The sequence below is a fragment of the Pyrgilauda ruficollis genome, unplaced genomic scaffold, assembly GCF_017590135.1.
Source record: "Pyrgilauda ruficollis isolate IOZ18807 unplaced genomic scaffold, ASM1759013v1 scaffold14, whole genome shotgun sequence".
NCBI classification, from domain to species: domain Eukaryota; kingdom Metazoa; phylum Chordata; class Aves; order Passeriformes; family Passeridae; genus Pyrgilauda; species Pyrgilauda ruficollis.
The window spans coordinates 10,330,989-10,344,140 of NW_024512543.1; the positions used below are offsets into that span (position 1 = coordinate 10,330,989).

Consider the following 13,152-nt stretch of genomic DNA (forward strand, 5'->3'; position numbering starts at 1 on the left):
CTCACTTCTCATATTTTAAGGAGTAAAATAGTTGTCAGGACTTTGGTAAGAATCTTTTTTCCCATAAGAATTTCTGTTTCTCAATATGCATTCTTATTCATGAATATGCATAATTAGTAGGATATTCAGCACTAGAAGTGCAGAATACAGAATACCTGCATACAGGATGCCATGAGACTAGACAAGGATTTTAATTCAAACACTTTTCCCTCAAATGTTATATCTAGCTCAGCTGAAGTATTTGTAGAGGGTAATAACTGCCAAGCTGTGCTGGTTGCAGAGAAGAATATTTTCCTTAATTTTGGGACTGGATGAAAGTGAGGAAGACAGCAATTCCAAATCTGATGAGGTAACAGATGTAGAGATACAACTGAAAAAAAAGAATAAGCTATCTTAGTTGCATCCTAAAAAGATGTGATTTTTGGAAGTCTAAGCAACTAGCTTAGAGAATATCCCCCATCCCAGCTCTTTTATCTAACAGTCTAAGTATAATAAAAATTTTTATTGCAGTGTGCCAAAGTAAGATGAATGTTAAATGGCAAAATGGTACTTTTCTTTTTAGGATCTTAATTATATCAAATTATCAACATTACTGTGCCTCTTTCATATCATCCACAACCATCCTTCTGTAGGATTCTCTAATTGCTACTTTAGAGACTTATGCTAAGAGGATGTGTGCAGTGTCTCAAGACTTCTTATGGTAATGATTTTCTATCTTTTCACCCTATTGTTCTTCACAGACTTACCTTTAGGGTATGTGACTTGTATGGGATAAACTGTTCATTTTTTTTCTGGTAATTTTGTGGTTAGTTGTTACTTCACAATTCCAATTGTGGTACCAAGCTGGCAGATCACAAACACATTTCCATCTGGTGGTTTGAAATTAGTGTAGGAATGTAAATGTTTTTCAGTATAGTTTTTAAAGGCTAGTTTGTATTGTCTTGTACATGGCAATCCAATCCTCTATCTCAGTAGGATATAACACATTTGTTGCAGAAACAAATATACAAATTGATTGTTGAAACTGATTATATTTAGGGAGTGCTCATGTTTAAGATTAGGATATTTTACACAATTCTGACATGCTTGTTCCATCAGTGCATGAAAAAGCAGATGTATGAACAGTTAATGATAATTCCCTTTTGTTTACCATTGTAGTTTTAGAACACACATATTTTTTTCAGTAATTTAATTATCCCCAGTAGGATAGAGATAGGATAGCTTTAGTAGGAAGCTTTAAGACTGCAGAATTTTTTTACTGTATTTCTGTCAGGCTATGTAGCTTCTTCCTCCACCTCTCCTGCTCCCTTCTGAAAAAAGATGCTTAAATGCTTTGCTTCATGTGATGCATCTTTCTGATGCCCACATCAGGTATTTGTTCTCTTCAGCTGTTCTGGGGAAAATGAACTTTTCATCAGTCCCTGAAATTTTATCGGCATTTAGTTATCCAGACTTGAGAGACATTAAAGAAATAGCATCTCAGTGGGATATTTAGAATGCTTTCATTTCTTTTTTACAGGGAAGGTGCTCCTTCAAACCACTGTTCTCTCTATGCCAGAGGCGTCTTTTGTCTGTCAAGGACTCTTCCTGTGTATGGTGCTGTGAAACTCTGTGTGTTTGTGTGCGGAGAGAATATCTGTTTCTTTTTATGCTCGTATTCCTTTATGAAGGAAGAATCTTCATGTTCTGCAAGAATTCTGTATTCGTTGCAGTTCTAAAAACTTCCCATTGCACGTCTGCTTGCTCTTTTTCTTTCTGGGGTCAGCTCTTACAAAACCTTATAAAATGTGGAATAATTTTTAACCAGAAGGGTAATTTCTCTTGAAATGAAAAAGGTTTTTATTTTCCCTGCATTAAATTTATAAGGCAAGAAGAAGTTAGCATCTAATTTTTAAACGTTAATAATTTTGCTTTATTAATATATGAATTCAAGTAGAGATGATGAACAAACTGAGTAATGCCCTCAGGGCAGATTTATGGCTCATAGATTTCAGGATATGTGTTTCCATACTTCTCCTGTGCTCACATATCAGAAATTTAACAGATGGATGTTACAATTGCTGGTGGTTTTTTAGGTGATCTACACTTTAGAATACTAGAGTTGTCATAAAATAATCATGATAATGGTACATTTAAGAAGGTTGGATCTTTTTCTGAGTCCAGGCAATACACTGAAATGATCCTGTGTGGATGTGTAGGAAGACTTAACTGGAGATCAAGTGCTGGAGGCCGGGTTCTCCTAGAAGCTGTGGCCAGGGTTCAAGAGCAGAATGGCTTTGTTTGGGTTAACAGTTAAATTGCCATATTATTTTCACAAGCAGAGCCTTGGATTGTTCTTGTTGGTGAGTGGAAGTCTTGTAAAAAACACAGTTTAGGATCAGGCTGCATTTCCTTGCAGCTGTGTTGTGCACTGTTTTTCTCCTATGGGATTGTGCTTTTAAAATCTTCTTTATGTTAATATGTTTAATTTCTTCTGGTTTTAAGGAAATTGATGAAAGTTTATCAGTAAAACAGTATGAAATAAAAATGAGTGGAGAGCTGAATTGTTAATGCAAATAATTTATCAAATAATTCTATTTATAAATAATGCAATTTCTTTATTTTCTGTATCCTAGGATACCAGATGGTCCCATTGATCAGGGACCAGCTGCAGGAAAGGTACATGCTTTAGAGGAGCAACTTCTAAAGGCCAAAGAACAGATAGAAAACTATAAGAAGCAGACAGGAGATGGTTGGTAGATAATTTTTCTTTTAATTCTAAAACAAGTTTTGATGTTTTGATATTTCATATCACAGATGTATTGGCTTCTTAACAAGTAATTCAGCTGCAAGTACTGATGCTTTTATGCCTTTTTTTTTTTTTTATTTTAATAGTAGAAGGCCTTGGAAAAGACCACGAAATACTGAGAAGGAGGATTGAAAATGGGGCTAAGGAACTTTGGTTTTTCCTCCAGAGTGAACTGAAGAAGTTAAAAAATCTAGAAGGAAGTGAGCTGCAAACACGCATTGATGAATTTCTGTCTGATTTGGGTCATCAGGAAAGGTACTTCCATTCGTTGGTTCTGACCTTTAATTTAACTGTCACTGTGTTGTTCAAAGACGTGTGGCAATTATATTTTTCATTGTTGTCAATCATCAGGCCTCTTTATTGTTGTAGTGCCTTTTGTATTATATTAAAATGTTCTGTATGAGTTTTGTTTGTGCTGAACAAAATTAATCCAGGAACTGTTAAAAATTCAGTGACATCTGTCTTTAAGCATATTATAACTCTGCTCCCAACAGGATTGCAATGACAGTTTGTGTCTCATCAGTAAACAGTTACACAAAAATAGTTGAATTAACTAAATACAATACCTTAAATCAATGCCCTGAAAAAAGCTGTGATCTCTATATGTGAACATCTGTAATAAAGCAAGAGCCTTTGAAAATAATAATATAGTAAAGGGAAAAAAATCGTAAGAATTTTAAATTCCTTCGAAATAATTCAAACATTATTTAAAACAGAAAGACAATATGAATTTGATTATTAATATGGGCAAATAGTATAGTCCATTAAATTTTGTAATTTAATATTCCACAATTCCAAAATCCATTTTGTCACAGATTGATTGAGTTGAAAGCGAGAAGGGACTATTCAATTATTGAGAGTTATTATTTATATAGAAGACATGATTAAATTTCATCCAATTAGTTCTCTGCCAAGTGCAGTTTTATATATTTGACTGAAATAAAAGTAGTGCTTGGCTAAAACGGAATTTTCCAAAAGACTTGAGATCTTCACTTGAACAGTGAATTGGCAGAAAAGTGTCACTTTCCTGTGCAGTTTGTTTCAATAGTTATCTCCTCTCAGAAATATTTATTTTCCACAGAAGTTATTTCCATCTGGTCTTCTTGAACTTTAGGTCATGGATTCTTATGTACCTTTTAAACTATCTCTGCTAAAACTGGAGTAAGTAGTCTAATACCAGACTTTGTTACATTTGCCATGGTAACAGGATCACTTATGTGCATGTAATTGCTCTGTTTGTAAAGCCAGAATGAGGCAGTCACCGCAGTGAAACCTTGAATAATGTTGTGTGTGTTTGGTGCCAGAAGGTTTTCATGTTGCTGCTTCCCAGGATGAGTCCTTTTCCTTAGTCCTTTCCATTGTACACCAATGATAATTAATTCATTAAGTCTTAATTTTCCAGTTTCTGCATTTCTGACACCCTTATGTTCACATGTCACTATACTTCAGGATGAGGTGAAACCCGTTCGAGAGGTGCATAAACTCCTTTGCGTGGAGTTATGAAACTGCCCTGTAGACCTCTGGAAGTTATGAGATGAATCTCACTGTGGTACCAAAAGAAGTTTGTGTATGATGCAAGCAATCACAACTGCTCCTTTTTTTCCTTCTAAGAATTTTGGTGTTGTACAAGTATTCTTTCAGTTGTCAAGATGGTTATTAAATATAGAATAATCTGAAGTGTATTTAGTCTTTGTAATAAGCTGTGTAGACCTTCCTATCTGGTGACGTCCTCAAAGAAGAATAAAGCAATTTAAGCTAAAATCAAACAGGCATAAACTAGTTCTTATTAAACCAAATCTAGACAATCTGTTTATACAGTGTAGAAATTCAAAGGAATTGCATTAGAAAAAGAACAGATAAAAAATGTTTCTAAGATATTCAGCCTGTGTTCCTGGTGCATTTGCAATGTTGCCTTCAAGCAGTAGAATTATCTTGTGTTGCAGAATGCACAATGTGATTGCTTCTAGTCCTGAGGAAGTTTTTTCCTGCACCTTTGAGGTCAAGCTGTCTCCTTCTTTCCCTTTAATCTTTCAGTCTTGTTGTGTGAATTGCAGGAAAATTCCCAGTTTGTGTGCACATCCTTTGGCATGTGATGCATTGCTGTCTCTGGGGTGTTCTTTGCCCTTCCAATGCACAGTACCTCCCCAGGGAAGGAGCAGTCTCATCTTCCCTCCCCACTGTCCATCTGCTGACTTCTCTGAAAGGAACAGAGCATAAGTTTGGAATGAGCAAATTAGATGTTTGTCATTCACTTTGAGAAGCACAGGTTTTTGCTTTGTTTTTGGTTTTTTTTTTTTTTTTTTTTTTTTTTTTTTTTTTTTTTTTTTTTTTGTTTTGTTTTGTTTTGTTTTTTGGGTTTTTTTTTGTTGAGCGGGGTTGTTTGTTTGTTTTAGGGTTTTGTTTGTTTGGGTTTTTTATTGTTTGTTTTTTACTTACTGCCTGTTTTGTTTGTTGGTTTGGTTTGGTCTTTTAAGTACATGTGCACTTTTGAATTTAAGTACATGTGAATTTTAAGTACATGTGCACATGTGAATTTTTTTTAAAGGAATTAAGCCTGTTGCCAAATGGTCTTTTGTTTACAGTGCTGTCTTAAAAAGTTATATTTTAGATAAATGGAACACTGCAAGTGCAGCTGGTATTACTTACTTTTATAGATATACACACACATAAATACATATAAAGGTATCTCAGAATTTTTAATATATATTATAATCTACTGTTTGGATTAGAAAGATTAGTGCTAATTATAAGTACTTCAAGGAGTTTTTCATGCTGTCCTTATGTGGGAAAACAAAGAGGTGGGTATCAAATGGTGAGACAGCTATGTAAGGAAAGAGGCTCATACTTATTTTGTTTTGTTTGTGAGGAAAGCCTTCTATTGTCACAGATTAAGACTTGCTTTCTAAGAGATGATAAACTTTAGTTTCTGTGGTTCTGGACAAGTAGCATTAGAGTTCTTTGTTAATTTTGGTGATGTTAAGCAAATGGTTTACTACTTACATGAGAAGCTTTTTGTTGGATGCCTTAATCACTGTTTGTTGGCTATGCCCTAGGAGCTCTGTGGATTTTCTCTATGGCAGTGCTGGTCTCACCTATGTTTTTGCCAAGTATTTCAGTACTGGGTCTGTTTGAGAAACAGTGTTGCCCAACACTAGATTTTCCTTGAGAATTACATAATTGTATTCTCGTAGTTGCTATAGGGAAGAGGGTTGTTGAGAGTAAATTCATCTAAACATTGGAAAGACTGTTTGATATGGAGTTATTAAAACAGAGCAAATTAGTCCTCTAGTTGTCATGGTTGTTTCCTGTGTTGACAAAAGTTGTTTGCAAGATGGCTGTTACTGAGTTAGTTTCTTTCCTTCTCCCGGGGAGTAGCTGTCATCAGGGATTTTGTGGTAACTGGCCAACATTTGATGCACAGTGTTTGGACAAATTTTCACATTATTTCCTTTGAATTACACATTTCCCTTTGAGTTTTTATTTGTTGATGTAAAATTTCAGGAGGTTTAAATTTTTTCATATGATTGGAATAAATGTCTAGACTGATTGTTAAAAATGCCCACCCTTCCCCCTTTATTTTGGCAATCAAATACAGATTAAACACAGCAAGATTTTTTCTTCCATTCTGCTTTCCAGGAAAAAATGCTTTTAAGTCCAGCTCCAAGATTTATTTTATGATATGAAGCAACAACAGCAATGAGTTGATGTTGCTGGTTAGTAGCCCAGTGAAAGACCAAGTTTTATGCAGTAAATATCTGCATTGCCACTGTGTGAAGTTTCCTGCCATTCCACCACCTGCAATAGCCTCTAATAACCCTGTGCAGGCTCATCCTTTGTCTGCACTGAGCTATCTTGGGCTCATGGATCACCTCTCCCTGTGCTTTTAACTCTTGGCACAGAGCATGACCCAGGTCTCTGGTATTTGTGTCTCTTCTAAATCTGTATTAATAAGTTATCACAGTGATCTGTCACACTCAAAAAACCTGAGCAGATGTAGCTAGAAAATGCACATTTCTGAGCAGTAACAATCAAAGAAAAAAGGGCTCTGTGACTGTGTCTTAAAATAGCATTACCTTCTAATAATTTCTGTGTGATAACACCTGTGAATTTTTCACTTCCTGGTTTACTTCAGGGTTTTATATTTTTTTAAAGAAGATTATGGATACTGTCTGAAAACTCTTTCATGAATTCGTAACATTTCCTGCAAATCATTTGATACTTTTTATGGTTTCTACTGAGCAAAGCTGCCTTTAGTTAATGTGGTGAGTCATTGAGGCTGTGTAAGGACACTCATTTCTCTTACCTCAAAAACTAAGCTACTGCCTTTTCTTTGTTGTGGTCACCATAGCCAGTAATATAAAAAATAAAATTTGGGCAACACTTTTTTTCTGTAGAAATAGGAAAAATTACTTAAGAGCTGACAAAATTTTTTTAATTGTTGTTTTTCAATTGGTAAACTTTGTATTTTCAGGTTTTTTTTCAATATTTAACAGAAATATATTTCAATTAAATAGGGAGAGTAAACTGATTACTTGTATCACAGGTACTGAAAAGACTTGTTTAAGGCTAATGAAAGAGCATTTGAAAATGGTTTAAAATTGGCTATGTGGTTGCACAGCTGCTTTTAATGAAAGAGGATTTAAAAAAATATTTAATGTTTAAACTTAACTTTGTATTTTTCCTTTAAACACCCAACATTGTTACATCCTGATTGGGAGGAAAAACATATTTAAGCTCCCAAGAAAATGCATTGGTTTCTTTTTCTAGTATGCCTACTAGCCTATGTGTTTTTTATAAACAGGGAAAGAGGAACAAACCCTTTATCTGTTCAGTAATCTGTATATAATGCATTGTATTAGAACTCGTCCATCATTAGTTCTGTTCTAATTCTCTTTAAACTGTGTGTGCATGATACTGTATTATGTGTCTTTAATAGTTACTGATTTAAAGCTAGTTACCCGGTGGTGCTTTAAATGAATTTTTATGCAAAGCCACAATAGGGTGTTTCAAGCTCAATTACCTTGTAAAAGAAAATGGAGTCTATATAGTTTCAGATTAGAATGTAGATAAGGTTCTTCCAGTTGATTGACAGAAGGTGAGGATTACTGCTGCTGAATAATTTGGGTAAAATATTTAATACAACAATAGTAGATGCTATAGTCAGTGTCTCTGTTACCCTGTCTAGAAGCATGGGGATAAAGACCAGAATGAGTGTATGAGAATAAAATTGCAAATCCATAAATCCAGTTATTAAATTAGCAAGAAAAGTTTTTCTGATAACTCTGGTGATAAATCAAATTAAGGCAGCTCTATCTTTATCTCAATGTTTACTGCTTCAATACTGTGTCATTGAAGTAATTTCCTTAGTAGGGATATGCAGCCTGCTCCTCTCAGTTATGGATAAGGGGTAGCCTTGGCTAATTGGATTTGTGCTTCCAGTGCTAACAAGTACTGCCAGCAGCTTGACAAGACCACTTCAAATGTTGTTATGAAAGGTGTTTTTCTTACCCTCACACCATTTTTTGGTCACCTCCCAAATTTCTCTGCCTTTGTTGTGTTGCTTCTTTTTCTAGTGCTCAAACTTTCGGTTTATCAAGAATTTCAGGCAATAAAAGCAGCATCTGAGGTTTAGATGAAAGTATTAAGAAAACTGGTTCAAACTTATAACTTTAGCACTGTTATGGAGAAATGTTTAGCAATATTAAATATTCTCAGTCTATGAAACCAACTCTGAAATTACTGGTTCTGAGTTGGGCCATCTTTTACTTCTAGAATAACCATTAACATTTCTAGAAACACTTTGCATAATTTATCTCTAGTTTTCTATTTCTTTCCAAAAGCCACAGAGATTTAAAAAAAAATCTTTTCCAAGGTGGCACTGTTTGGACAAAATCAGTAATTTTGACTTATCTGCAAATTTTAACAAGTGTCATATAACATTTTTATTTTCATGATGATAAGTTCTTTATTCTCTTATTTAGCCAATGAAATGTTATAACCCTAAGAAGAGAAGCTCTAATGTATTAGGTAATCTCAATTTAGTATTTGATAGTTCCTCAAAATTCATGTTTTGTAGTATGGACTTGAATGGCCATGAGTCTGTTTAGAATTTTTAATTTTTAATTGCTAATGGGTGTGGAACATTTGTTAGATGAAGGATGCAGTCAGTCTGTCTTGGCTGCTGTTTCAATTGTGCAGTAGGAGGTGGGATGAAGAAACTGATTTTGAAGCTGCAGTAGAAATATCTCTTTCATTTGGCTTTGACTTAATTTATTGCTCCAACTTAGTAATGTTAAGATTGTTTTCCGTTGTTGTTTATAGGTCAATAATGACCGACTTGTACTACCTCAGTCAAACAGATGGAGCTGGAGATTGGCGAGAAAAAGAGGCCAAAGATCTAACAGATTTGGTACAGAGAAGAATAACTTATTTGCAGGTAAGAGGATAGAGCTTTTGAATCAAGATAAACATTTTTTTCTTCTTATATACATAGCCAAAACCTTGCAATAGAATAATTACAGCACAGTTTGAAATGAATGTTGGTATATGAATGAATGATGTAGAAAATAAATTATTACATTTGTTTCAAACATTATTTTTTATGTATATGGAAGGTATATTCCAAGACAATCATTGGGGTTTGTATTTTTGTTGTTGGTCATTTTGGTTTATTTGTTTCTTTGTGGGGGTTTTTTTGGCTTCATGTTTTTTACTGGGCTATACTTGCCTGTTTGAATTCTTCACTTTATTGTAAAAGATAATTGTCTGGTTGATTTTTTAAATTCTGTTCTTTAGAGTATCCAAATTCATTAATATGTTTGCATGGTTTTAAAAACAAAATTTAAAAGTCCTTGTATCAAACTTCTTAACTAGCAGCCCATTTTTGAAAACATAAGGAAGCAAAATTGAAGTGCTTTTGTAGTGTTGTGTTGTTTGGTCCTAGATTGTTTCAACAGATGTTTGAGACTTCTCTAGATACGCATATTTTTGAGTTGATAAGACCTTTTTAATATATGTTCTTGTGTGTGTGTGTATAAAATCTAAGTAAAACTTGATCTGAAGGTGTTGGGACTTTTTCTCATGACTGAATGCATGCAGCTATTTATGTAGTGATCAAAAAATATTTAATGTAGCCTATTTTATTCCAACTTGGTTTATTTTTTATGGCATGTGTCCAGCTGTTTTGTATGGTCACTCCTAATGCCTGATCTTTTCTCTTGTGTAAATAGTTGAATTTGTTTCAGATTTTCATTGCTTCACAGTTCAGCTGTTGGAACCCTCTCTGTGACCAAGCTATGTATTTGTTGCTAGTTAAATAAAAAAAGACACCCTTCTGAGGAAAACACATCTCTAAATTGTGCAGGAGTCATCACTTTATTGTGCTTCTTCAACTCCTTTCTGAGAACTGTTCCTTATTTTTTCATTTTGATACCACTGTTTGGCAATAGTATACTGTAACTGCTTTTCATGCTGATAGATGTAGCCTTTCTTTACCTTTCCCTTGTCTTTCACTATCCATTTGTTATCCTATTCGGTAATACAGCTGTGCAAGATCACAAAGTTATTTGCCTTAACAAATATACACCAATGTAAAGCAGTTGAGTGACTCAAAATTACACACATTTATATACCTCTATTAATAATAAAACTGTATTAAAAATAAAATAAATTCAACAACCCTTGCCCCTCAAGTCGGTGCCAAAAAGAATTATATGGGACATATTTGTAATTGTTTTTTAGTTAAGTATGAAAGTATTGCATAGCTTTTTTCTGGTACATGTTGAACATTGACAGCTGTATTATTTTGGGACATCTCCCTGGGAAGTCATTTAGCTGAATGATTGTGAATAGTGATGACAGCTACTTCATTTGGATGACATTACCATAAATTTGTTTTAATGAAGCTACATGTAACTAGTTTCCTATAGTTGGAGCAACATTTAAAAAGCTAGGACTTTATATTTAACAAAAGGCCTTATTTTCGGAGATGTTTTTTATCAAACAGATGAAGAAAATGTGCAAGAGAAGTCAGATAAGAGCACCTGTAGTGCTGTAATCAAGTGAATAACTGATTATGAAGGCAGCAGTTTTCTGTCCCTTCTCTTTTGTGCCTATTTTTGTTCTGTTTATTTTAGGAAGTTTGTGATTCAGCATTCAGTCTTGCAATGGCAGAATATTTTTGCCTCTGATTTAAAAAGAAACTAAAACTTTTTGTTCAGCTTTGAAGGTTAAAAATACAATCAGGTGAGAAGGGTTACTAAGTACTCAACAACAGATCAATTATATTAGTCATAGTTTGCCATACTCAAGTCATATTCTGCCATACTATTTAGCTGGGGCTTTGTATGTATGCAAAGAAAAGAAAGTTGGTCACAAGTTGGTCACAAGCCTTTTTTCTGAGCTTTCTGGACTTTTGGTGGTTTAATGTGTCACTTAGATTTTTCTGTGTTAAAGTGTATTAAATCCCCTCCCTCACATTAAAATTACTGTTTCATATTCCTAATAAAAGTCCTCATGCTAAAATGACAACAACAATTAAAAAGGCTTTGTGCACTTTGCATACATGCAAGGCGATGCACCCCATACAACTGTAATCAATGAAATCAAAAGTATATTATACGGTTTAGTATAATAACCACCTCAGGAAGTGTGGTTACTGCTGAGATCTGTGTCAGGTTTTCTCTAGGACTGAGGAACACAGTGTGTTCAATCCATCTGCATGCTGGGATGTTTCACTTCAGCTGAAACTTGTGTGTCACAGGAGGGTAGGTGCAAACTAGAGGAATTTATATTAGAGGAAGGTTTGAGAGCTCTGGTTCTCAAATCAAATACCTACTATTTTTGACTAGGGAAAGAAGAATGTTTTCTTCCAGCAGCTGGAAGAAACTTCGGGTGGTTTGTTTGGTTTTTTTGTTTCTTTGTGTGGATTTTTTTCTGCCCCCAAAGTCTTGAGAGGAGCTGGTATGAAAAGGAAGGATTACAAATAGCATCACAAAGGAAGGGGAATAGAAGATAGTATGAACTACATTTCTGATAACTAGGATGAGAAACACCAATTTTTCACATATTTCTCAAAAAAATGGGGTTTTACAAAGATTTTGGGTGGGACTCTCTTCTCCAGCAGACTGTGTAGCATCAAAGAATAAAATATCTGTTGAAAATATAAAAAAAGAACAAATTTGTTAATGAGCATCATACTGTGTTTATGAGGTTACTCAGTAAATGGTAGCAGAGTGCTTTCCCACTCCACTCTAATCTGTTGTGATTCATTGGATTAAGTACATTTCTCTGAACTGTGTTAACTTCATTAACAACACAGCAGTTTCTCATGCAGTATAATGTATGTTAAGGAGCAGGGTTTCCTTTTGCCAGTTTGCCATTGCCATTTTGATGGCTGACTACACACTTGAAAGTACTGGAAGAAGGTGAGGCATTGAGGCAGCACTTGGGACATCATTCCCACCTGAGCCTGCTTTCTGTGAATAGGCCAACCAAGAGCCATGGAAGAAGAATACATTGGAAATCCTGAATTTTGTGAGAGCAACAGTGTATGCCCATGTTCTTCATGATCAAAGACCATTAAATCCATCTTGCAAAAATCTACTTTTATTTTAAATGGTATTCTCTTCCACAGAAATAGGTAATTCTAACCATTTTGCTATTCTGAAAATTTGTTAATTTTTTCAGTTGCGTTGTTCATAGAAGTTATTCTGAGGAAGATAAAAGGTGTAAACTCTGGAATGGCTTGATGATCTAATCTTCTATATATTGAAGTATGTTTTGTGTAATTGGTCAGCTGTAATTTTTTTTATTTGTTTGGGATTATGTGGGTTTGTTTAATTTTTGTTTGGGATTTTTTTTTTTTTTATTTCTTTTTACTGAAGTTTTATGGTTGTTACATTACAGGGCTTGACATTCGTGGAGGTCCCTTTCATCCCTCTCTTGATTATATAGATCATTAAACTGGAGATAGGAGTGTGATCAGCAGTGTCATTAGTGTTGAGAACAGAATGTACTACCCACTCAAATCAGGGATTTATAATCTTTTTTGTGACTTTGTGCCAGGAGGAAAACTCTTTTGTCAGTCTTCATTGCTTTTGAAATTGTTATCCTTTATCAGCTCAATACTGGTTGCTTTAGTTGGCAGTTTTGGTTATGAACACCCAAGGTATTCTGATGCTTGAAATGTAACTTTTCTTCCCTATCAATGGGTAGTATTTTCATCTTTTCCTGGAAACACCAGTTGAAACTGCGATATATCCAAGTATCTCTACTCTCTTTTTCTTTTAAAATTCTCAAAAGACAATTGAAGCTCAAATACTGCTTTGTTTTTTTGCTACTTGAGTATAGCAATTTGAAAAAAC

General features: G+C 34.4%; 1 protein-coding gene across 3 annotated transcripts in view; it reads left to right on the plus strand.

Moving 5' to 3' along the window:
- Positions 1-13,152, plus strand: part of FUT8 (fucosyltransferase 8) — an 80,231-nt gene that overhangs the window by 40,891 nt on the left and 26,188 nt on the right. For 2 of the 3 annotated variants that reach the window (XM_041460059.1, XM_041460058.1), the window contains exons 6-8: positions 2,616-2,731; positions 2,875-3,043; positions 9,110-9,224. In XM_041460059.1, coding sequence (XP_041315993.1) covers positions 2,616-2,731; positions 2,875-3,043; positions 9,110-9,224 — 400 coding nt within the window. The remainder of the gene's footprint in view (positions 1-2,615; positions 2,732-2,874; positions 3,044-9,109; positions 9,225-13,152) is intronic. The other variant, XM_041460060.1, reaches the window with a different exon arrangement.